This window comes from Centruroides sculpturatus, unplaced genomic scaffold, assembly GCF_000671375.1.
Source record: "Centruroides sculpturatus isolate CEXI.00-Female unplaced genomic scaffold, Cexi_2.0 scaffold1412, whole genome shotgun sequence".
In the NCBI taxonomy this organism is placed as follows: domain Eukaryota; kingdom Metazoa; phylum Arthropoda; class Arachnida; order Scorpiones; family Buthidae; genus Centruroides; species Centruroides sculpturatus.
This window is the reverse complement of record NW_019385660.1, coordinates 4,141-31,571: the sequence shown is the minus strand read 5'-3', so window position 1 is coordinate 31,571 and position 27,431 is coordinate 4,141. Positions and strand designations below refer to the sequence as shown.

At 26.6% G+C, this 27,431-nt stretch overlaps 1 protein-coding gene and 1 long non-coding RNA gene across 2 annotated transcripts in view; one reads left to right on the top strand and one right to left on the bottom strand.

Annotated features, from left to right (window-relative positions):
* Positions 1–26,703, bottom strand: part of LOC111640960 — an 83,106-nt gene extending 56,403 nt beyond the window's left edge. Inside the window, exons 1-3 of the long non-coding RNA XR_002759334.1 lie at positions 26,071–26,703; positions 24,155–24,224; positions 5,081–5,120 (exon numbers count right to left, since the gene is read on the bottom strand). This is a non-coding gene — a long non-coding RNA (uncharacterized LOC111640960). The remainder of the gene's footprint in view (positions 1–5,080; positions 5,121–24,154; positions 24,225–26,070) is intronic.
* LOC111640959 lies at positions 7,291–11,160 on the top strand. The gene is made up of 2 exons (XM_023387057.1): positions 7,291–7,507; positions 10,430–11,160. The coding sequence occupies exons 1-2, from the start codon at positions 7,432–7,434 to the stop codon at positions 10,939–10,941; spliced, it is 588 nt and encodes a 195-aa protein (XP_023242825.1). The 5' UTR covers positions 7,291–7,431; the 3' UTR covers positions 10,942–11,160.
* Positions 26,704–27,431: the final 728 nt, after the last annotated feature.

The following is a 27,431-nucleotide window of genomic DNA, read 5'->3' as shown; positions in this document are numbered from 1 at the left end:
TCGTAAATTCGAATATAAAACGATTGCATAACTATTTAAACATTTTTATTTACACAGAAAATATTCATATTTTAAATCCTTATCAGTTCAATCCCGTAAATAAAACTGTCACATCTGACAATAAATGTGAACATTTCAATAAAAGTATAAAATAACTTCGATAAAAAAAAGTGTAATAATTCTTTTAAATTTATTTATTATTTGTTTCTAAATGTAATTTATTTCTTCTTAATATCTATTCTGCTTAGCATTCTTTCATATATGATAAAGTTTACGTGGAAGCACTATATTGAAAACAATGATAAATGAGAATTACTCTTATTAAAGGAGAGAGAAAATTGTAGGAATTAATTTTTCCTTAAAAGAGATTTATAATAAATTTAATAAAATGATAATATTCAATTTCCACTTGTCACAAATAACCAATTACAGTTTACGGTATGGATTTAATATTTAATAAAGAGGACATAACAAATCGCCAATGACAATATTCAAGATATAAACTGTTTTATGAAGGAAAAATCCTGTCATAATTGCTTTTTATATAATTTTGTGTTAAAAATGAAATTTTTAGACAATTCAAAACTGTTTTGTATATATTAGAAACTTTGTTTGTTTGATCAAGAATTTCTCTTAAACGGAAACAACTAGAACTAACAGAACTTGTATGTTTCTCTTATCATAACTTCATTGAGCTCGGGTAATTAAAATTTCCAACATTTTACAAAAGCATGTAATTACTGTTATTAAAGATTTTGTTTCTCCAGTTTGTTATTTTAAATATTTCAAAAATATTTTTTTTTCTAAAGAATCCATTAATAAATTTATATAATACGAGTTATCCTAATCTTTAATAGCAATTTTTTTTCTATTGGTTTATCGATTAATTCAATTAAAAACTGTAATCAAATAAATTTTTTGATAGATTATCCATAATTAAATCTATTAAATAGAATATATATGATCAATTTACGATACAAGCTAATTATGTATAACATATCAATACTAAATAAATAAATAAATGAAAATTTCGTACAGTACTTTAAATGTATGGAGAAACTTAAACTTTTTCTATTCATCGCATTATTATTTTTTAAAAAGTGTTTGATTAAAATTCATCGGTTTACTTCCTTTGTTTTTATTTTAAAAATACATTAATAACTACTGATTCTTTTATAGTTTATTTTTGACTCTAATCTATCAAGTTACATATAAATCATTTTAACCGAATACATTTAAAGTAATATATTTAAAAATTATAAACTCTAAAAGATCAAATAAATTATTTAAAAAGATATGATATAAATAATTAGTATTTTGTTTCTTAAATATACAATTTTTTAAAATCTAAATTAAACTTTTACCCAATGTTTGATTAGAATATTATTTTTTTTTCTGTTTATTCAATCAATTATATTGTAAACCGAACCTCAACTAAATACATTGATGTGAAATGTTTGGGTAGAATTAGACATTTTACAGAAAAGCTATTATAAGAACTGCAGCGTTATTATACAGACACTGTAATCTGGACTAATCACTACCCAGAAAGAGGGGGTTCGAGTCTAGATTTCGGTCAATTTTTTTCTTTCAGAATTTTCTACGTTCTATTTTGGATATACAATATTACAAAAATATGACTTATTACAGAATAACATTTTATTTTTTAAAAAAAGAAAACAAATACTTATATACGGAGCGAAAACCCTCCCCTTCTGTAAGCCTATTACTCAAAGATTCAGTCAACTGAACCATCCAGAAATTTCATACGAGTAATTATATTTCTAGTATGATACGGAGTATAGATTATTGTATTTTTACTTGATTTCGTAAAAATAACTGTAATTTTATGCTTTTTATCCGATCTCCGATATCAGATAACAGTTATTTCTTATTCCTTTAGAGATCCCGGAAATGGGAGATAATTTCGATTGTGACAGCTATCTCACAGAAAGGAAAACGAAATTAATTTATATATATTAGATATATTAGATTACTCTTATAATCAATATTGTTGACTAATTACAGCCAGTGTCAGTTCAACAAATTGATAGTACAATAAAACCTCGATTTAACGAACAATATTTCCAGCCCGTATGTGATACGTGAAAATTAACACCCTGTTATCTTTAAAATTCTTTTTACGTGTAATTAAATTAACAGATAATACACGTATCCGGAAAACTTACTTTATTATATAATGGACTTTCAGCTTTAACGAATACCGCATTGCTCGAAATAGTGCGTTAAATAGAGGTTTTACTGTAATGTTAATTTTTTTTAACAAAACACTGTGTTTCGCTCTGTTTTTCGCTTTCACCATGGAATCACGCTCAGTGTGAACTAAACTTCAGTCTTGAAGCTGTCATCACAATTCGAAAGTGTTCTGAATTAATTTGGCAAAGTTTGGACTTGATGCGTTGTTTCAGTTCCGCTTTATTTTTGGTACACCACCTATTTTACACACCTTTTGTTTCAGCTGTTACCAGAATCGTTCAATTGGTAGCAGCTGAGGAACATCTGCAATGCTGTTCTCTTTGCTGATGTAACGTACTCTATTCCTCTAGAACAGAAACTGTATCTGTTGCATTACACGCTGTTGCGAAGTCTGGACAAAAGAAACATAAAGGCCATCTGAGTGGTTCTTGAGAAATGGAATCGGCGTCTTCTTAATTCATTCCTTTACGTACATTTAATATTGATGCAGAGGAGAGAGGTTTTATGAATGTTTTAGATCTTCCGTTCGGATTTATTACTACAAGATACTTTTTGAGGAAATTTTGCATGGTGTTTAAATTTTTATCTGTAGATCAACCTCAATCCCATCCTTAACAATAATAGTCTACGTGATGTTCCCAGCGCAGTCACTTCTATGAAAGGTAAAATACGACCACAAACGTCTTTATTCTTAACAGCGTCAAGTCCATTTGAAGCCTTGAGATTTTAAGGCTTCGAATACACTGAACCACTTCTTACACATTTTTCAGCAGAGTCGTTAGTAATTCGAGTTTTCTTTTTTATTTTGGGGCTGACTTTCGCTTCCGAAGTACATTTTGCTCGATAGTATGTTTTGACATACTGATGAAATATTTCGAACTTTCTTCCAAGTTTTGCTAGCAACTGTCCAACTTTTCCGATTGCATTTCTTTCCAAAGACTCCTTTTCGCTGTTTATTTTAATTCTCTTTTTCCCACTTCAGCAATAGTCTTGCCACTTTCAGTGTTTCTTTATGATGATGTAAACTGTCGTCCTTGCCATTCGTATATCCATAAAATGCTTAACTGTGAAATTTCTCTTCCTTTTCTCATGTTGTTTATGTAATTCGCCAATTACAATTCTCCTTTGTCTTACTGTTCCATTTTGCTATCGTTTAAAATAGTGTTGTCAATACAACATAAATTTAAATGCACGGAATCTGAGCAACAATTCATGCTAGCACGTTCTCAAATTTATCATTTTAAAGATTCCAAATATGCCTTAACTTCCAAACTTATACAAGTCTCAATTTTTCGTAGGCATATCGCTAAGGTGTACTACTCGGTCATGTCCCTCGGTCGCATGTATTAGCGATTCGGATGCGCCACTAAATGGCATTACTTGGTAGTCCATGTGAAAAGCTTCACTCAATGACAGAGATCCACATATTGCCACAGATGCCTCCCCTAACAGCCATTTAAAGAAGGCCAGATGCTGAGATGGTTAAAGTATACCTCTCTGTAGGACCAGGAATACGAATCTGGACGGTCGAAAAACTGCAGGATTTTTCAGAAGTGGTCTGTCCTGGCTATGCCGGACGTAACCCGCCTCATTGTGGGCCTGGCCGAACCCACGATGGGTATGATTAAAAGGCCCTCATAATGTCCACAGACCGGGAAGTAAATAAAAAGCCCGTCTGGAAGAGGTCTGAAGTTTAGTGCCTTAAATTACGCGAAGAGTCGTACTGTTCTCATTCAGTGATCGGATTTAACAATTTAACAATGTATTTCTCTTATAAATTTGCTATAAATTATTTAGTTTATCTCATTTTATATTTCGCAATTATGTCGAATATATAAATTTAAAATACTAGAAACCAGCAAATTTTATAAAGACCAGTTTTTGTTCATGTTTAAAGTAGCATAATAAAAATCGTTTATTACTTTTATATAAATTGCGATGTGTAATTTAAAAAAAATTAATTGTTTTTCATAACAATTATTAGTAAAAGTTCTGCTTGTGTTCAAGGAATAATGATTATTTTTCAGAAAACAGCTAAACTTTCCGTGGTCATTATTTTATATTTAGAATTTCATTACTCACGGGACTTAAATGTATAACAATTATAATATATTATCACATAAATTTTACTTTTTAATTGGAACCGTTATTGATCGTATGATTTTAAATGTCATAAACAAAAATTTCTGTTTATCAAACTTTTTTTTTTGAAATTAAATGAGAATTAATTATCTTANTGTAATTTATCTGTTTTATTATAGAATAAAATTTTGTTTTTAGTATAATTAGTATATTTTTATATATGATTAATCTATTATATCATTAATTATTTCTATGTACTAGAAACAAATAATTGCAGAGATAACTTATTTTAGATGTGATTATTAGATGCTTTCAGAATTTCTACAAGATTTTGTGACAATTGACAACAACAATCGAGTTCAAAAATTGATATTATAAGCACGTTTATAAACCAAAGAGTAAACAATTTTTTTTCTTTAAAGGAAAGAGAATAAGAAACACTAATCCGATTCTTATTTTCGTGTCTAGCTAGATAAAATAATATTATCAAACTTTTTTCTGTGGGGCACCATCTTTGCTTTTAGTTTTAAAATTTCAAATCAGTATAAGCATTATGTATAAAACGACATACGATTTTAATATTTAAATTTATTTAGTGTTGTTTGTTATTTGAATTATGGAGCATACAAGTCTATATTGCATTCATTCTTTTGTTATAGTTTTTAAAAAAATAAATAAAAAGAGAAAGCAATATATTTTGTAACAATATACCTTAGACTAACCAATTTCAAAACATTGATATTAAATTTCTTAACATAAAAAATATCTTAGAACAACCTACCTTGCTTTAATATAATTATTGATCAATTTTCTTTTTATACCTAGATATTTAAGAGAATATAATTAATATTTTATTGTAATAAATCTTCTATTATAATATTTTTATGAATTTCTGATCCATATTGTTACTGTTCTTATTAATATATATAGCCTATATATATATATATATATATATAAACTAGCAAAAGTTGCTTAACTTTCCAGGCAATATTTGATGGCTCCATCTGTTATCGTATTTTATTTTTAAAATGTTTATATTTTTAACTATTATAAAATGACAAAATGCTTCATTTTCAGGGTAGTTTTATAAAAAAATTGTAAATGCTAATAACGAGTAAAATCGTCATTAAGTTCAACCCTACTAGAGATACACACGACACCCATTATCTCCTCACCCCTCGACCTTTAACCATAAAAATTTAATAGCACCAATCCCCCTAATAAACAAACCTCCCTGCAAAATTTCAGAAATTTTCGACAAAAAACACAGGAATTATTAAGTTTCAAACAGGGTAAACAAAATCGTGCCCCCCACACACACAACATACATATATATAGAAAAAAAAACCGAAATCTTTTACATTTCTTGACGTTTCAAGGTCCCCTAAGTCCAAAAATGTAAAAATCTTGCGGGGGGTCACTTTTTGACCGCTCGTCATACTTTCCCTCTATTATATTTAACAGCTGGGTAAATAATAACAATACGGATAAAAAATTCATTAAATAATGTATTCATAATATAAATTATATTATATAATAATTTATAAACATATATGCAATAATACCTCGTACTTCGAACGCTTCAGAGTTAGAACGGTCTCCTGGAATGAATTAAATTCGAAGCCTTCTAACTCTATTACCTCCTTGCTTGGGTCTTGTGCCACATAAATGCTGTTCTCTAATCCAGCGTTTCTCAAAGTGGGCGATAACGCCCCCTTGTGGGCGCTGGAGGCTGTCAGGGGGGCAGTAGAAGGCTCATAGAGAATTGGGGGGCGTTAAGGAAATATAGAGGGGCGACGGCAGACAAATTCTATATATAAAAATTCGACGGAATATATATAAAATGTTTACATTTTATATATTTTTTATTTTTTATTGAAGATCACAACTTGAATATTTCTAACACATTGACTTTTATTTTAGCTCAGCGTTTCTCAAAGTAAGCAATAACGCCCCCTTCTGGCGCGATGAATAGATCTATGATAGAGGCAGGGTATTGAACGGTGACCAAAGGCAAAATTGGGGCTGATAAGAGGAAACATTGCGTTTAATGGTTTCCAGATGATGAGAACAATGTACAGTAAGGGCACAAAGTGTGAGATTCATAGAAAAGTTTTCCTAAGAATATTTTCAATCCTTTTCTCACACAAGAGAAAATGGGTTAGGGGGCGTTGGGTATAACTTTATGGAACAAAGGGGGCGGTGGATCGAAAAAGTTTGAGAATCACTGCTCTAATCGGTCAGAAATGTATCTATGTAAGCGTTTTTCGAAAATATACGTCGGTGCCTTGCATTTTTATACTACCGATCTGATTTCTTTGGTTACATCCTGTGAGTTTTTGCAAAGGCAAAAATTCTTGTCATTTGGGGGGGTTATGCGATCTTTTTAGGAAGTACGAAGCACCACTGTAAATATATATATATAAAACATACTTTATTAAAATTGTTATTCTGGAAAGTAATATAATTAAATAAAAATATTTTCTCGATGAAAACGAAATAAAAATAACGTTGAATTATTGATAATATACAATCATTACTTAATTAAACGTTCAAAACTCAATTACATAATTTTACATTATAAAACTTCAGTGACGTAAGAAAATCGCATTAAAATATTAAACAAGTAATCGGGTTAAGTTTAATTATCGAACAGTAATTACTGTATTTTATTTTATGTAGTGTTTAGTAAATCTACTGTATGGAAAATAACCGATTAAAAAAATATTTACTTTCGCCATTTTTTATGTTTTTCAGTCATTTTAAATAAGTGTACTGTTTTTAAAAACATTTTTAATCTATTAATTGAATAAAAATTGATATATTCATTTATCTTCATTTGTTTTTCATTTTTCGATGATAATGAAACAAAAATAATGATAGGTAAAATTTGTAAAAAAATGAAAAACATCATCCAATTAAATTAGACATTCAATTTTTCTTTAAATGCCGTTTTAAAGAAGAAATTAGTGTTGTAAAATACTCCAAGGTGATTAGTTGCTGTAGGTCACGTGATTCGATAACCGTTGTTCCATTGGAGAAACGGTGAAACTGTTGATATATGACATAGAGAAAGTTTATCGGTTTCATAAACGTAAGACGAAAACCGTACAAGCAGCAATTGAAGGAAAAATGGATCAGCAACATTGGACATACGTCACATTAATGATTTTAATGATCTTCGTCAGTATTTGCAGAACTGTCGAAGGTAAGGCGCGCGTTTTTGCTATTGTAATTATTAAAAGTTTAAATACTTATTCTTAAAATAACATATACGATATTTCTTAATACGATTTACGTTTATAATATGTAAAAAAAAAGAATATCCATTTACTTATATTATTTTATTAATTGAGATATTAAAATTCCAGTTTAAAACTCGATTTTGTATTTAATTTGTAACTTAATATTTATTGCTTTATTTGTTAATAATTATATTCTAAAAATAATATCTTTTTCTATATATTTTAAATGTTTTTAATGTTTTGACAGCCGTAAGACCCATTTTATTTTATGTAATCTTTAGTAAATCTACTGTCAAACGATTCGATAATAAATTCATGATGGAATTAAGGCATAAAAAAAATTTTTTTTAATTTTATTTTCGAATACATTAAACTAATATTAAGAAATATATTGATATAAAACAACATTTTTACAAAGTATTTCTCATGAATGTGAAGTCAAATTGGAGAAATTGGATGCTTTCCTGCCGAACAAATGTGGTTTGATAGAAAGTCGAACTCATAGACAATCAATCAGAACAATAAATAATTTAGCCTATACGTATATGCCATTCTTATGTTTCTTTATAGAAATAGAAATATTATTGGCTCATATTACAGAGTAAATTGTTTTACACGAAAACAAATCTATAATATAGCATAAATGAAAAAATTAAATCTTTTGCACAATATAAAATACAGGATATTTTATAATTCTTATGTTAAATATTTTTGTTTCATTCATTGTCATTAGAGGAAAACAAGAATTATAATTTTAACTATAAATATAACTTATAAATTTAATTTTAAACAGAAATTTCCTATAATTATGTAAAGTTTCCTTGTCGTTTCTCTTTGTTTATGTACTGTTGGATACTTTGTAAGGCTTTTTTTTTATTTTGAGATTTAAATATTTCATTATGAATTTTACAAACTATTCTACATCATTAATTTAACGAGACTGTTTAAATAATTATGTATCTTTATTTAATGTCGAACTTTCATGCATTCGTATGTAGGAGGGTTCGATATAGAATATAACTTTTATTGAATGATAAAAGGTAACAGAAATAAAGCATTTTGTAATACGTGTTATCGTCTTATAAATTACAGTTTAAGAAAAGTAATGTATTCACTTTCAGAAGTGTATTTTATCTGTATCAAATATAAGTTAAATTTTTTATTTATGAATATTCATTTATAACTCCTTAAATGATCAATGTAATAAAATTTAAAATTAAATAAAAATGATTTTTTAATTTATAAATTACAAAAATTTTAAAGTCTTATTAAATTATATCCCTTTTAAAAATTTATTTTATATTAGTTTTAGCCATTTATTAGATAAAATTGATATCATAGAAAATACATATCTATACTTTTTCATTATAGTACTGTTTATATAAATTTATAATTTATGTTAATAATTACTGGTAATCAATCAATCAATCAATCAATCAATCAATAGACATTTATTTATTTAAGGGAGCACATTATTACAAGGGGGTGACAATCTTTATGTATGCTAAACAGCATAATTACCTGTTAATAAATATTTATATTTATATTAAAATATAGGTTCATTGTTATTAATTTTATCATGTAATTTACAAGGCGTGCTTCTTTTTAACAGAAATTTTAGAAAATAAATTTAATTTTTTAGGTCACTAAATTGATAATACTTTCTAAATCTTTTTTATAGAAGCCAAGGGATTAATCTATTTAACAGAAAAAATAAGATCCTCTTTAATCTTTGCCTTTTATATTAATTTTTAGATGTTAGGAAAAAAAATTTATTTTTTCTGAAATTCTCAATAAATTAGATTTTAAAGAACAATTTAATTTACTACCATGTTTAATATAAAATCCATTTGCAGAAGGATTTGATTAATTTAATAACGCCTTAAAAATAGTTTTATTTGACATAAATTAATTTTAATTTGTAAATAATTTTAAAAGTAGTAGACCTATATAAAGAAAAGCAAAATAGAAAAGTGTACAAATTTGATTAACAGAGTAGAAAATTAGATTATAAAATGGATTTATTATAATTCTTATAATGTTCTAGAATATATTATCATTTGTGTGTTTGCAAATGTAAGAAAACTAATAAAAATATATATATATATATATTTATGATGAATAAATGAACATGATATCATATAATATATTCTGTTATAAATTTGTTCGAATAAATATAAAAACTATAGCATTTAAAAAAGCAAAAAAAAGTTAATTAATTTATTAATTAATTACTAAACTTTATTAATTTTAAATATAAAATCTTATGAAATTGTAAAATGCGTTTTTACCAAAAAAGTTTTTAGAAATAAAAAATAAAAAAAAATCAATAAAATTTTAAAAATAGATCAAAGGAAATTTTGTTATATTTACATTTTTGCTAAATTAATGAAATTTATTTCTTTTTATTTTTTATATTTAAAAGTTTAACTGCTAAAGCAAAAGTTAAGTTAGAATTTAGATTTTCGAAATACTTTGAAAACTATTTTAATATTGTAAAAATCCCATGAGTTTGTTATCTGAAAGCTTAATCTTAGACTACAGGAAATAAATATTTAATTAACCAGTCTACTTTAGGAGTTTTACAAACAGGAGAATGTTAGTAAAGGAATACTTTTAGGGTTATACATAAATTTATAATTTTATAAATCTTTTAAATAGAATTTATTTATCTTATCACTTTTTTATTCGAATTTACATTTTTTTCATTAATATTCTACAGAAATTTTACAAAAATTATTCGATTTATGCGCAATATTTTATCTGTATCTAACACAAAATAAATTTGATGTAATAAATAGAATATACAATATTCCGGTTCCAGAAACTTATAAATTTTAAAAATTAACTTTTTTTAAGCTAAAAAAATTACTTTTTGTCTACAGATGATCAACCAACGATATACGAACTGGCGAACAAGTGGATACGATTTTGGAAAAATACAGATGAAAGTGAATCGGATATAAAAAGAGCTAATTACGATAAATCCAGACCAAGATATAATCCCGGATTAGCCATGATTGGTTTGGGAAAGCGTAAAAACGAAAAACCGAAATATAATCCAGGATGGGAATTCATCGGCCTTGGTAAAAGAAACATGGATCAGTTGGAACTGAAAGAAGGAGACAATCTATCATCATCTAATTTGGACATGCAGTACGATCGTTACTTTAGTCTTCTAAATCTTAATAATATCAGTAAATTTTTCGATCATCTAAAAAGAAAACTGGAAGAAATTAAGAAACCCGATTATAAAACCGATGAAGAATTGGCTATCATCGGATTGAAACCATCTGAAGATTATGACAAAAAATCCAGTAAACAAAAATATTGGAAAGATAATCTACGTCCTGTTTATAATCCTAATTGGGAAATAACAGGGCCACGAAAGAAATAATGTTCCTGAAAGCAAAAATAAAATAATAACTAATATTCGAATTAATCGGATTTCATTGGAAAATTAATTTTTTCCTGTTTTGGTTTATAATAATTTCATGTTGTACGGAATAAATTTTTGTGATCACGAATTTTATTTTCCAAAAAAATAAATAAATAAATTTAAATACTTGACAAGATTTCTCACTCGTTCGCTGTAAGATATATATAATTTTTTTTTCTTTTCAATAAACTGAATTATACACAATAAAAATATATATAAATAAATATTTCCAAAGATATAAATCGAATTTTTATTGCTTATTGATAAAATGCTTTATTCGCAGTCTAAGAAATATACTTAAGAAAGTTTTTACCATAGTTTTATTTACGGTTTTTATCTTATAAGATTTGATGGCGCGACTCTTATAACCATATTTAAAATACAGAAAGTATACTTGCATTCGATAAATTCACGCTTTATCTTATTTTTTTTAAAAAAAACGTAAATTGTATTTACGAAGATCAAAGATGCAAGAACGTAGTACAATTTATAGCAATAGATTAGTTTACATGATACATAGATGAAAAGAAATAAAACAGACATAAAAAGATATATTTTTGTGTTTTAAAAGTTTCTATATTCTATTTAATATGCTGTATGACTTAAGGGGAAAGACGACTTTTAAGAATATAAAACACTTTACTGAAAAAATACGATTGTCTCTTTGTATTTTTATAGGCAACGAAACGTGATTTTAAGAGAAATGTTCCCCTGCATTATTTATGTTTTCAAAATGTCAAGTGAAGACGACCGTATGCTTACATTTCTTTTTTTCTTAAGGGTTTAATATAACCCTACATAAATCGGTCGTATGTGCTCAGAATTCAAATTTTTCTAGAATGCCAAGCATATATAAACATACATTCCATATGTAAATAATATACTAGCCTTCAAATGAATTCTATTAGATACGAATTAATTGAATAAGAGTGATAACAATTTACAGCTCATTAAAATAAATAAAAATCTATTTTAAAAAATGTTTAATTTTCAAGATTGATTTTAAAAAGATAATATTAAGTTTCTAATAATATATAATTACGCATATTTTTTTTTATTTAACAGTAATTATTTCGACATAAATTAGATAATATATTGTATATATTTTATCTCCTAAAAGGAAGAGAAATATGATCTTCGTCGTTATAAACAATGCCCATCCATCATAAAAGATGCCCGATTAAACTAGCTAATTATCTTCTAAATATAATTTTTTTAATATTTAACACTCTTAAAAGTAAACACGATTGCACACAATGATCAAATGTTAAAATGTTAGAATGAAATTCGATTGCTAATTAACCATTTCGATCAAAATTAAGTAGACCACGCGAAGAAATTTTAATTGTAAATTAACTATTTTCATTTAAATAATTAGTTAAAGCCAACTTAAATCCCTAACGTAATCCTTAAACACAGAATAAAGTAAATTTTCTATTCTAATTATATATTTATTGAAACAACTTCGAAGATAAAATGCGATCAAGTTAGTACAATTAATATTGATAATAAGTTTCTGAAATGATAATTAATTATGATGAATACATTCCAATTAACAAGTCAAGAAATTATGTAACCTCAAATTTCAAAACGTCAGTTTAATAAACAAAACATTGAAATTTTAAATTTATATAATTTTTGGAAAATTATACCGATTTGAATTTATTTTAATATTAATTTAATTTCTAAAACATATGAAAATATTTATAACATTTATTTTATGCTTCAAGACACAAAATAATTTGTTCTATTTAGTAATTTTTGTTTTTGTTTTAACTAAATAATAAAATATTTACGCAATTTAAATTATTTATTCATAATGTAATTTATCTAAAACTCTGCAATTTAAATTGTTATATATACAAAGGAAATATTATTATTATTTGAAGCTATAAATAAAACTTAATATATGTTTAAAATAAAAATAAACAATTTATAATTTAAACTATTTAACTGTTAACAATTTAAACTATTATTGTTATTATTTTTTCAAGATCAATAATAAACAAAAATTAATATTTGTTTAAAGAAAAATTTCCTGTATTACCCTTTAAATGAATTATAAACTTTATTTTAATGTTTTTTCATAAGAAAAAAAAATTGAGTTAAATCTAAAACACATCTTTTATAAACTAAAGCCGAGTTAATTTAATTTAATTCAATCTCTAATAAATATAAATTTTATTTTCAATTAATTTTATTATTTATTAAATAATTTAGACAAGTTTATGTCAAATTTATAACGAAAATTCTATTCTACATGTATTTAAAATTTAAAAAATCAATTGTTCTAATATTATATTAAATACATTACTATAAATTTTTATCATAAAAGAGAATGTAGTGTAATTAAAATATTTAAATGTCTTACGAAATTAATTCAATTGTGTTAATTATTATTACAATTTACTATGGGAAGAATACACTTTAAACCAAATATATTTTGAATACATTTATCATAATCCTATAATAATTTTGAAATACTCATTTTAACATTATTACGATTAACATATTAATTTTAAATATTATTAAACAATTTGTAATTATATAATATAAACTATTGCATTAATAACAACTTCACGATTAAATAGTTTTGACGGTTAAACATCAACACTGATTTGTAATTAATTTATTTTCAAATAATCCGCTGTATGTCAATATGTTTAAATGATATAATATAGGCTAAATAAAAATATAAATTAAGATTGCAATTATATTTTGTAGTCTACTAATAATTCGTTAATAATTATAATTAGTTTAAATTATTTTTAAATTATCGTTAAATAGTCAACTATAAAATCTTAATTAGAAATCTTATTTAACACTTCTTAAATCAGCTTGAAGTGAAATTCGTAGGATTATTTTTGTAGTTATACAGTCGAACATTAGAGTATAAAACTCACTTGTCAATATGGCACATTAACTTGTTTGTTTTTGTATCAAGAAGGTTTACTTTTAGTGACGTCAAATAGATCAAGTGCGATCATAAGTAATCCGCGGCCCGCGAGGTTCTGACATGCGGCCCCGAAGCTTTGACAATATAATTTTATTCTCCTATTTTCTGCCTCGTGCCGTTACGCAACGTTACGGAATTAAAACTGATATTCGTGAAAACATTAAAACTAAACTTAACTAGTGAAAAGGTGAGAATACACTATATATTACTAGTTTCCATATCATTAGCATTTATCATTTAGTACAGTCAAATTTCGATATCTGTTAGCCTTTGAAATTGGCACTAAATCGAATATGGCACTAAACCGAAGAACCTCACACAATAAAAATTACTTAAAGTAATGAGAAATCTAAACACAAGTTTGAGGTTTGAAAGTTTGGAAGTTACATGATTTGGTGATAATGTCCTTTGCAATGCAAAATTCTTCATTTGGTAATTCAGAGATAACGAAAGAAATTATTATTTAATTAATAGTTATGAGTAGATAGATTCACGAAGGTGGCACTATATCGACGTTTAACCTAATGTACTGTACTTGCAGTTATAGAGGTATATTAGTACTAAGCGGGCTTAGTACTAACATACTTTCATACATACCTAGGGCTTCCAAAGGACCGCAAGCTTAAAGCCTGCAATTCCGTGTGAATTGAAGGCTTTAAGCTTGTGGTCGTTTGGTAGCCCTCAAGTGAACTTTGGAAGCCCTCAAGTAAAATAACAATAATCGATTAAAAAATGATTACGCTAATTATCGTTATTAAAGTATATTTGTAGTACAAATATAATCTAATAATTTTGTATTCGTTTCAAGTTTTATATAACCATTATAACCAGTATTAAGTTTTATAGAGCCATTATAACCAGTATTTTCAGATGATGTATACATAATCTAAAAATTTCAAGATCGGCAGGCATTACTTTTGACTACCCGATACTTTATTCTAATTAAAATGCATTTAAATAATTTTGTTATAAAATTATAAAGAATATATGACATTTTTAAACTACCAAAACCATTATACAGTTCCGGATTCATTGAGGAATAAAATTTCATTATTTATAAGTACAGTAGAACCTCCATTATCCGGATTTTCGATTATCCGGATTGTTCAAAATAAACAAAAATTTTACGAATTTGCTGATTTGCACTTGGCGAATTACGACACTGTTTATGTACGTGATGGAATGCATAACTTTTTTGTTTCAACAATGTCTCACCCAGCACAGTGGTCGTAAACTCTTAAATATATTTTACGTAGTAATAAAAATATAACTTGACATACGTATTTATAAATAATTTATATTCAAATTACATCATTTCTATGACCAAGGGCGGCGTAAGGCATGGACGACGTGGGCCACCGCCTATGCCTCGCGGTCCGAAGGGCCTCGCGCCTCGAAGGTTTATGCATTACTTAAAAGCCGCGAACGCGACGAAAAAATTTTACTCGTCATAAAACGATAAATAGTTTGTCAAATTTTTATTCATAAAAATGCAGTTTCAACTGCTTTTTATTTTATAAAATCCGTCTTCTTGCGCCACCAGAGGGCCTTTTAAACAATAGGTAGTCTGTTAGCGTTGGTCAGTAGTAGTCCAAATTCAATACGAACGTTTGTTTCTTGAAAATTTGATCACGATTTAAATACAGTATTTACTTTTAATATTACCGATATGTCATCGAAAAGAAAACGTGTTGTATTATCATTAAAAGACAAATTAAAGTATTTGTTTCGATTATCCGGATTTTTCCTTATCCGGACTACCTTCATCCCCAATTAGTCCGGATAATCGAGGTTCTACTGTATTAATGAAGATTTCCAACAGATTTTAGGCTTTAGTAATGTAAAAATGGTACTGAATTCATAACTAAACATTTCCCTTAAAAATAAAATTCCCTTTCTAATTTTATCCATCTCTATTTAAGATATTTTCATAGATTTTAATCTACTATGACCAAAGAGGTTATATATTTTTCAGGATATATCTTCACTTTAACAATGTAACAATTATAAAATTGTATTTATTATTCTAATACATTTTGATATAAACAATTTAAATTCTCTACTTGCATATAAAATATAAGACGTGTCTGCTTTATATGCGATGTTTATGATCTTACTTATTTATAATGATAAATATTTTAGTAGTTTATAAAAAAATATATTTTCGTTATAAAATTAAATAAATGTTACAAAGATAAAACAAAGCCATTATTCGCTGCCACTTTTGTGTATTTTGTTTAGTTTTTTGGATATGATTATTATTGTTGTTGTTGACATTATTTATTATTATTATTATTACTGTATTGTTTTTTAACAGGTTTATTATTCTGCGATGAATTATCAACATTATTTTATTTTGTGTTGGGATTGCTATTGGTTGATTGGTTGATTGACTGGTTGGTTGGTTGATTGATTGATTGATTTCTATGCCCGTACATACAGGATTTCCTTGTACTAAATAAATAAATATTTACAAAAATTGAAAACCTTTGAATGTTAAAATTGTTAAAGTATATTTGGAAAAGTTTAAAGACAAAGATAAAGCAAAGTTTAAAATTTTAAAGGTAAAGGTTTTAAAAACGTGTTAAAGAAAAGCTTATTTTTACCATTCAAAGCCTTTCAATACCACTCATACAGATTTTATCATATTCTTAACATAAAAACAAAGTGCCTTTTCTTTTTTATAAATTTAAACTAAAATCAAAATCTTTGCCAATATGTTTTTATAATCAATCAAAATATTCCTGCAACATTATTCATCTTTCATAATCAGATTAATAAACCGAAATAAATCACTTGTTCAAATTGATCATAATTCATTTCTGACTTGTTTCTAAGTATCATGAGTGAAAGACATCATTGATCCGTTGTAAAAGTTTTCTCATGATAAATTAACTTATTAATATAGAGTAAGCGTTAATGAAAGTCTTCAAGAAAATTTGAAATTACACTAAACAAAATTAATCATTTAATATACAATTAAAATATATATATCATTTGTAAATAAACAAAGGATCAAGTTTATTTATAATTTCGCAAATAATAGGATATAAATTCGTAAGAATTACCAATTAAAGAGCTTCAGAAAATAAATTATAACATTAGTTGTAATCCTTTATTCGATTAAGAAAAGCTGATTATAAAAGATGTTAGAAAATATTTAAATTGGAATAATTAAATCTAGATTATCAACTCCTCCTTATATATTTTTTTTATTTTAGAACGTAGCAACTGTTATTAAAAATAAGTTTTAAAAATATTTATTTAAAAAAAAAAATAGTAAAAAGTCAGGAGAAAATTCTGATTTAACGTGGGTGTATTATTATAAATTTTAATGCGAAAAACAATTTTTTTTAGTATAAATAATAATTGTTTTTATAACATAATATAATCCTAATCCGTTAAATATAAATGGCACATATATAGTGATAATTTATATATTTTAATTATGTTTTTATAATTCTTTTGTTAAAATCATTAATTTTTTAAATTGGGTAAATATTTTCCTTTATATAACATTAAAAATTAGTATTTAGACATTTATTTAAACCTTTTTATATTTCAATTATTTAAATATAAGCGGATATTGAATGTTTTCTTTAATAATATTGAAGAAGAACTGAAAAGAAAATAATTTGAAAACTTGAACTTTATTTAAACATATTTTTATTAATTAATTTTTTTTTGTGAAAAGCGAATTGAATAAATATAATTATTTACGTATAATATATTTTTCTAGTATACGTTTATATCTTCATAATTGAGACTAATATAATATAATAAATGTTACTATTGTTAGTGTTTGTAATCAAACCTAATTAGTTATACAGTACTGTATTATTTAACAGGCCTGTAAATATTCTAAATATTTTAATTAATTAAAATTAAGTTATAGAAAATAAACTTTTACAATGGAATTATTTATCATCTTTACATTGAATAAACGATTTAATTTAGCACATACAATTCTTTTTTTAATTAATTAAACAACGCGAAACTATCAATAAAATTTGTATTTCTTTGTACTGTACTGTAATGTACATTATATACTTTAGGCTATATAATTTTATTATTATTACAGTTGTTGTTCTAAAATAAGAAATCATCATAATAATAGGTCACGTTGTCAAGAAATGAAATGATTTTAACTCATAAAAGCTTATTTATAAATTTATTTCATTAATAATAAAATCAATATAAAAAATGAAATATATTTCCCTTATTTATAGTACTGAAAAAATACCAATTACTCTCAAATAATTATGATAAAATTATTAAAATTTTAAACTGAAAAATACAGTTTTGTTTAAAAATACATTGTATTTCTTTATAAACTGTGAATCTAAGTGGGTGTCGAAGAATAATTGATGTAGCTGATCCAAATGTTTTGATTATGAGGAATTTTATAAAAATCTATCTATTTTCGAATACGTCCTTAAACATCTGCTGTGCAAATAAATAAAAGAAAACAGAAAATTGTTAATTCTTAGAAGAAAACAGCGCTGTACAACGTTCATTCACACTTGGCGTTTTCATTATCCACGCTATTTATTATGATCGTAATAAAAATAAAATAAAAATTTGAAAAGAAACGAAAATTCATTACTTCATATAGCAAAATAAATAAAATAGTCATGTATTTTACAGAAATGTAAATATAAAATGTAATAAAAGCGGACAAGAAATTCGAGTATTTTTTTTTTTTGTCAAGTAACAAATACAAAATATCATTAAGCAGACAAATCGATATAGGCTATATCTTTCTCGCTTATAAAACTTCCAAACTTGATGTAGCTATCATCTTTCAATTAAGATGGTTCGTGCTTCAACAGTTATTAGATAAACACCGTCGTCGTGTTGGAACTAGTTTCAGTTAATAAAAGGAATCGTGCTGCCTCTTCATTCAAATTCATTGCTGCAGATTCTTCATTTACGATTCGACATTTTCGGTAGCTGGATAAATACTTCAAATCTATAACATCTACCATTTAATAATGAAATTAAATCCGTATCATATTAAATACGTAGCTACATTTATTAAAAGGAACGTGATTGAGATAGGAAATATAATTTATTCAATTCAATCGTTAAAATGAATTTGTGTACACAAAACAGTTCTGCTTGTCTAATGTGGCATGATGATAACAACAGTACTCATTTCGTTATTGCTTTAATCTTATAATGTGAAGATTTGTATAGAGATAATAGTCTATAGATATTAATAGAATATAAACTATAAAAGACAGAAATAACATTTATATTGTGAATAAAATTAATTTATTGTATCACAATAAAATAAAATAAAATAATTAAATATTTTATAGTTTAAGAATTTATTTGTTAATAATTTTATTAAACTATTCTTTAATATAATGTTTACTGAATATAATTAATACATACTTAATACAATTCTAAATATATGCGAAAATTTTCGAAGGGTGATAGCTTATTTCCCATTCCTCATTTCGTACAACAAAATTTACGGTAATATATTCATTTAAAAAAATGTATTTAAAAGCTTTAAAAATGAAATAACAACAATACATAAAGTTATGGGGAAAAAATGTGGACTTATATACTTGAAAAAATAATTATTACGGCTAATTGTCTGCTTAACTTTGTGCAAATATAAATGAAAAAATAAATATCCATTAGATAAAAATGTTTTCTTTCTTTCAAAGCATCTTTTAAATCGTAACTAAAGTTGTATAAGACGTAATTCATTGAGTAAACTTTGATATTTGTCGAGAGTACTGTACATTAATTGCTCTTGAGTGAATGCTCACGATATTGTTATTTCAAGAAATTGAGATTAAACTTTATAAAAACATATAGAAATTATAGATTACACAGCATAGTATTAATTTCTTAGAGTATAAATATAAGCATAAATATATTTATAATATAATAATTCATAATAAATTTCAATAAGCGTTCATAAACATACATATTATAAACGATTTAAGTATATTTTGCTTAAAAATAAAAATATAACATTAATTAAACTTAATTAACTTTAAATTCAATTTAATTAGTTAATTTTACTTGTTATTTTCTACTTCGTAGGAAGAAAATTAGAAAGAAAGAAAGAAAAAGTTTTCCTTTGTTTCTTTAAAACTATTTAATATGATTAAGCTAATCTTTTGTTCAGTATTTAAATGTTTTGCTTTTAATTTCATGAAATATTTTTTTTAATTTAAAAAGATATAGATATAACATGAAACTATTTATAAGTGAGCATACCTTATTAATATCAAAATATTATAATTTAATTTAATGATACTTTTAGTTTATCACCATAGATTTAATAATTATTAACAACATATGTATTCTCCCCTGTAACAAGGCTTGCCTTTATTACAATAAAGTTCTTATAATAATAATAATAATTACTATTAACAATATAAAAATTTTTACTTAAACTTTGAGTATTATTTTTAGATGCAAATAATATTCAAGATTACAAGAATTTATTAATTTCTTTTAAACCGAAATTAAATAAGTCTGGAAAATAATCTACTCAAATACAAAAATAACATAATCATTATTGATGAGTTTAATACTGAAAATTCAAAATAAATTAAATTTTTTTCACGTTCTCTTTTCTTAAATTTTGTATAAATATTAATATAATAAATAAATTAAAAATGTAAAAATATATAAAGGAAACTTTTAATTTTTTAAAGTTAGAATTATCGATATTATCAATCAACATCAACAATTTCAAAAGTGGGCAAAAAGATTTGATAAGATTGATTTTGTTTACTAATAAAACTAAACAAATATTCAAATTCATGTCTCATTCGTTTATTTAATTTTCAATTCAAACTTTTCTAAGATTAATTACATTTAAAAAATACGTTAATGCTTTTTGTAATTATTAGAATGTTTTGAGAAATCTATACTAATATTATAAAGAGGTAATGTTTGTAAGTTTGTTTGCAGCAAGTAATCTCCGAAACTACTCATCCGATTTCAAAAATTCTTTCACCAATATTTAGAATGGAACCTCATGGTGGACATAGGCTGTATATTATTCCGTTAAACATTCATATAAATTAAAATATATAATCTAGGTTAAGGCTTTTATGTCCAACAGATGGCGCTACGAGTACGATGCCCTAAGTTTGCTTTTCTGTGAGGCATTACGCTTTTCCGTAAAAATGAACTAAAGCGGATCATCTTCTATTTATCTATATAAATAGAAATGTAATGTTCGTTTGTTCCTACCGATTCCTTTGAAATTTTCACACAACGCTGCATTCGAATACGCACGTGTTTTTATATAATATACGTGTCGAAATTCCCCCCACTGAAGGGAGATGGTTAGGATTAAGGCTTACCGTAAAGAACTCTGCTTCTATTTATACTATTTTAGATGCGGTTTTTTGCGTTTTTGATTGCGTTTTAATAGGGTACGTCAACAGAATATACACTACAAAGGGATTTTTCAATATTCCCCCATCGGGGGAGGGAGCAGGATTAAGGCTTACTGTGAAGAACTTGGCTTCTATTATACTATTTCAGATGCGGTTTTCTTGCGTTTTTGATTGCGTTTTAATAGGGTACGTCAAGAAAATGTACACTAAGGGATTTTTCGAAAAATTCCCCTCCCACGGGGGAAGTGTTATACATTTATAATAGATACATTTTGAGCCACAACAACGCGTGGTGGGGTCTGCTAGTATAAAACTAAAAATAAATGTCTTTAATGATCTCTAGTGTATAGAGTTTCTATTAATTATAAAAAACTTTTCTAAAATGGAGTTGAATAATTAAATCTTTAAACAAATAGTATTTTCCTGTCCTGTGATACTACTGCTCCATTACAATATTTTCCATTTGTGGTCGGTCACCTGCATAAAAACTTCGACTTTTTAAAAATGCACTCTTTTTTTACAATAGCTTGTTGACATGACTTGTAATGATGGCTCATTGAAAATATTTCTCTAATAATATACACTTGACCAATTCCTTTACTCAGAATTGGTTAAGTGCGCGATGTTGATCTTGATTTAAGATTAAAATATGAAATACTAAACTAGATTTGGAAGGAATTGTTCGAAACAAAAAGAGACACGACTTCTCCCATGATATTTAGATTGAACAGCTGCTAGACATATCATATATATACTGTAAATTATTAATATATAAAGTGAAAATATATATAGCCTACATTTTTTAACTTGTTATAAATAAAGTTTAGTAATAACTTTAACTTGTTTATTTTGAATATTGCTACTTGCCTATCAACTATAACTATTGCACAGATAGTAAAATGCATTTTTTTTTTTTTTTTTCATTTCTTAACGTTTTAAGGGGTCTTAATTAATTAAATTCAAAAAATATATAAAAATCTCGGGAGTCATTTTTTGCCAGATCACCATACTTTTCTTCTGTTATAACAGCCAAGAAAGTAAAAATAACTTTTATACTATTATTAATTATTACAAAAAATCCAAAAAGGTTAATTTTGAGGGTAGAAATAAGTTTTTAAAAATATGTATGGCTAAATCTTTTACTACACGCATTATTTTATATTTTATTTTAACAGTCTCAATCGTCGATATTTCAATCTTCCTCTTAGACTTCGATGCTTCCATTCCGTTGCCGCTCATAGCGGTGACCAGACCCTAAACACTGGGAAGTTCGGTCGTGGGTTCGCGCCGCGATCGGACAGGCCGGCTGCTTGGAGTTTTCCGGGTTTTCTCCTTGCCAATAACGACTGAATAGGAGGCCAGTTCCCCATAAAAGTCCTCCCGGAAGGCATTATTTCCCGCGAGCGCGTATAGGCCGTTCGGATACGGCTGGCTCTTCGGTCGCATAGCGATCATAAACATATGAAGCCCTTCGGAGAAAAGGCAAACTAAGGCCGCACTCTCCATATGAACCTGGTGGGAGAAGAATTAAAGAAAGAATTCGATGCTTCCACACACTTCTCGGATGCATGGTTAATTAATAAGTAAGATTATATTGAGTCGAATAGAAAATTTTTGGGTATATTTTAACAGTTGTTGCTACTTAACAGATTTATGACTTCATTATAACAATGCTAAAAGTATTGCTAATGTGAAGTTGTATTCTTTGTTTAGAAGCATATTAAACTTTTTACTTCACATTTTGTTTGATTAAAATGGAGTTGAAAAGTTGTTAAATAAAAACCATATCAGGCATATTATGCTTTATGAATTTCGGAAAGGATATAACCTCCTACAAACAGGAAAAAACTTCGTAATGTGTATGGAGAAAGATGCTCCTAAACTTCGAACATGTCAAATGTTTAAAAAGTTTCAAGTTTAAAAAGTAGGGGGTGTCCAAAAGCTGTCAACAAAGAAAAATTGTAATAAAAAATTGTTAAAAATCGATGGATAACGCACAGTTTATATAACAAAATCAAAAATAAAGCGAAAAAAGCACCGAAAACATACGAGCATAACGCGAGAGACGACTGGGCACTGAACAGATGGCGTTTATGTTTCCAGAACACTTTTTCACTGCACGCGCAGTTCGAACTTTGAATCGTCGTTCGAAGTACGAGGTACTGTACAAGTGCTTTAAAAAATATTGTATGCATTATTTACTTTGGATTAATATTGATGACATTTTCTATTTTCGAGGAAATAAAAACATAAATTAAGTATTATATACTACCATAAAGATGTATATGTAAATTATTTTGATAATATGATTATGAATTAGTAAAGCCTCAAAATAAACTATGATTTTATTTACTTTATTTTAACTAGAAGACATTAACGATAAATATATCGAAGCAAAAATGCAATCAATATTAATCATAAAACATATCGAAGCTCAGAGAGAAAAAAATTAATAAATAAATATAAAAGTTTCAACTTACTCGTATTTACTTTACCAGACGATACCGTTGCTTCGCGCATGCTCAGTTTCGCTATTTTGTAAACAGACGATATTTTTTTTTGTGGAAAAAACTTTTATTTCGATTGTTATCTCACATTTTATTTCTTGTTAAGATAGTATTTAAATTAAAAAAATGTTTTCATAAAATAAAGCCTCTAGCCAGCAGCAGAATTCATATTCGTGGCCACCATCTTGCCCCAACGCGCACTTTTCACACTGAATGCAAACACGGATTAACTTTATTTCAAAACTAAACAATTACAGTCTTAAAGGTTACTTCGAATATCATAATATCTTCATCTAAAATGTAATGTAAAAGTTCACAATGATACTTACTTTGTAGAAAAATCCCTGCAATAAAACGTTCGGAAAGAAAACGAATATCTAAAGATCCTATTTCAGAAGCCTGTAAAGAAAAATTTGCAAAGATAAAATATGAAGTATCGGTCTCTCGTGATCACATATATACTCGTATCACATATATCTCCAAAGAAGATGCGTGAAATGTTAATTTTAAAAAGACAGAAATGTGAACGGTTACAAAATAAATATAGCAGACAGTCTAATAAAAGGAATTCAAATAAGATTGTCAATAAAACATTATTCAAAAGCTCGGAGAAATGCTTTCTAAATCCGATGCTATAATGATAGAAAATAACTTTAATGGACTGCTTCGTGATCTATTAAAACATCAGCTTTTTGGTAATGAAGGCAATGAATATCCAGAAGAAGTTAAAAAGTTTGCTTTAACTCTTCACTTTTATTCTAGTAAGACATATGAATATCTAAGACAATTTATTAAACTACCTGCTACTAGTTCTCTACAGAAATGGTCTTCTTATATTGATGGTAGTCCTGGCTTTACTGAACATTCTTTTCTTTTATAAAAATCAGAGATGAAACTAAAATTCCAACCCATCCATTATCATGTTACTTAATTATTGATGAAATGGTAATTAAAAAACAAGTTGATTGGAATGGGAAAGAAGTGATAGGATATATTGATCTTGATCATGGAAATCTTGATGTTTATGATACTCCCATGACAACACAAGCACTTGTATTTTTAGTTACTGCAGTCAACAGAGACTGGAAAATTCTTGTTGGTTACTGTTTGATTAATGGAATACAAAGCACAGTTAAAGCCAATCTGGTAAAACAATATTTAGAGAAATTATATTCAGTTGGTGCTCGTGTAATTGCAATAACATGTAATGGATCTGCATAAAATATTTCAATGTATAAAGAATTGGGAATTAACTTTGATGTAGAAAGTTTGAAAAACTGGTTTTATCACCCTTCAACAGAAGAAATTAAAGTTTATGCATTTCTTGATGCAGCTCATATGCTGAAATTGATCTCAAATAAACTAAAATCATATCATATTGAATGGTGGAAACAAAAAATGAAGGTAAATATAACAGTACAGACATTAAGTAGATCTGTAAGTAATGCTTTTATAGTTTGTAAAGAAAATTGCATAGAAGCCTTTAATAATGTTGATGCAACTGCTGAATTCACATTGAAAGTAAATGTTATATATGACCCTATTAATTCTTGTCACCCAATGGGGAGATAGACAAAGTCCAGTCACAAACAGAAACAAAAACCAATGTTTGAAAATTATTATTAAAGAAATTGATTATTTCAGTAAACTGAATTCAGTAAAAACTGTTCACTTCTTAAAAGAAGGAAGATTCCAATAATTGGTCTAATAATTGATTTTAAAAAGCATAGAACAAATGGCAAATTAATATGTTTGGAGTGAATTTTTATAATTTGTATTAACTATATGTGTCAAATGGAAAGTATTAAGATTAGAGGTGCACAATTAAGACAAAAGTTTATAAAAATGATTATATTTAAAGGACAGTGATACACATCATTATTTTTTAAATATGATATACAGTATGTGTAATGTATTTTGCATTGCACTGTAATACTTTATGCTTAATATGTAATATAATGTCGATATTTTACACAATATATTTCGATACATTGTATATGTAAAAAAACAACTTGATTAATTAATTAAATTGCAAAATATCTTCAGTTATCATTAACTTAAATGTAGTCAATAGATGGAGCCATGTCACTGAAACTATCATGGCTGCCGCACTTCAATTCGCCTCAGCTGTAGTAACCGGTTTAGCACTCTATGTTATTCTATCTCGTCGATTCGGAATAACACGGGACAGGTAAATGGGTTTTTCAAATATTCAAATAAAATAAAACAGAAAATAAATCGATACCTTTAAAATAAGACAATACATTTGAGGAAGTTCCTTCCGCTGCTACTAGGCTTGCCGGTTAATGTGTACCTAGGTAGTCCAATATGGCGGCGCTTCGGTTAGATTAACTACTGTATATATTTTAGTAGACGTTTCCTTTTTTTTTTTTTATTTTAATCAATAACTAGTGACGTTTAGCACAAGGCGGCCTGCCGGCGGCTCCCCTCCGGGAGGAGTCCGTCAGGCCCACGAAACGCTGCCATTGGTTACCTAGGTACACATTAACCGTTTTTTTAATCCACCAGTAAACACAGTTTCTTTCTGGCATTTTGCAGATTAAATTAATATAATGTAAAGCACAAAATAATGGCAAATGACAACTAGCATTTCGAACTCGACTCAGATAGGACACGCGTGACAGTAAAAGTTTCAGTGTTGCCAACTCTAATTGAAACAAAATATCTAAAAAATAAAATAAAAATATAAGCTGAATGCTATTATAAATTGTGTGAAAAATATCTGTCGAAAAAAATAAAACATCTAAATTCATTATGTCACATTTTGGAGGCAACATCTAGAGTTTCTAGACAACATAGTACTTAGATTGGCAACAATAAGTGTAACAGAAGTACAGTGGCTAGAAAATATAGTGTCGAAAGCGCTTATATTCCTCCATCATAACCGTTCGGTCCATACATCGAGGTTAGTGACGTCACAGACAAGGTAACGATGATGTCAATCGTAGTGCTACTTTCGCTTTGGCTACGTGATATCCTTTCTTACAAGAACATCGAAAGCGATTAAATTTGTGCTTGTAAAGTGAATAAATCCTTAGGAAATGGCTGAACAGAAACTTTACTGACTTGTGTATTTCTAATTTATAGATATTACTCTACTGTAATTTTTAATTCTTTTATTTTTGTCGAAAAGGGTGAGAAATCTACATGCATATTAATCTGTAATTTTTTAAGAGAGATTTTTCAAATATAAAGTGTATATGCATGGGTACTTGGCAGTAGACTAATAATCGTTTATTTGTACATACTTAATTTTGTAATTTTATATTGGGACAATAAAGTAACATTCTGCCTTTATATTTTATATACTGTGTAGAATTTAATTGTAATTTTAATATTGCTTTATACTATGTCACATAATACTGTGAACAGTATACAGTATTATGTAACTGATGGCATTTGCTTAATAAATTCTATTTTAGGCCCTCACAGTGGAAGAGGTTCACAAAGCCATATAAAACTTACATTTTATTATTAAAAATATGATAAATTCTGTATTTTTTTAGTAAATATGAATAAACCTTGTTGTTAATAAGGTAATAACAAGAGTAGATTACTCTTGTACTCTAAATAATACTTGTTTGT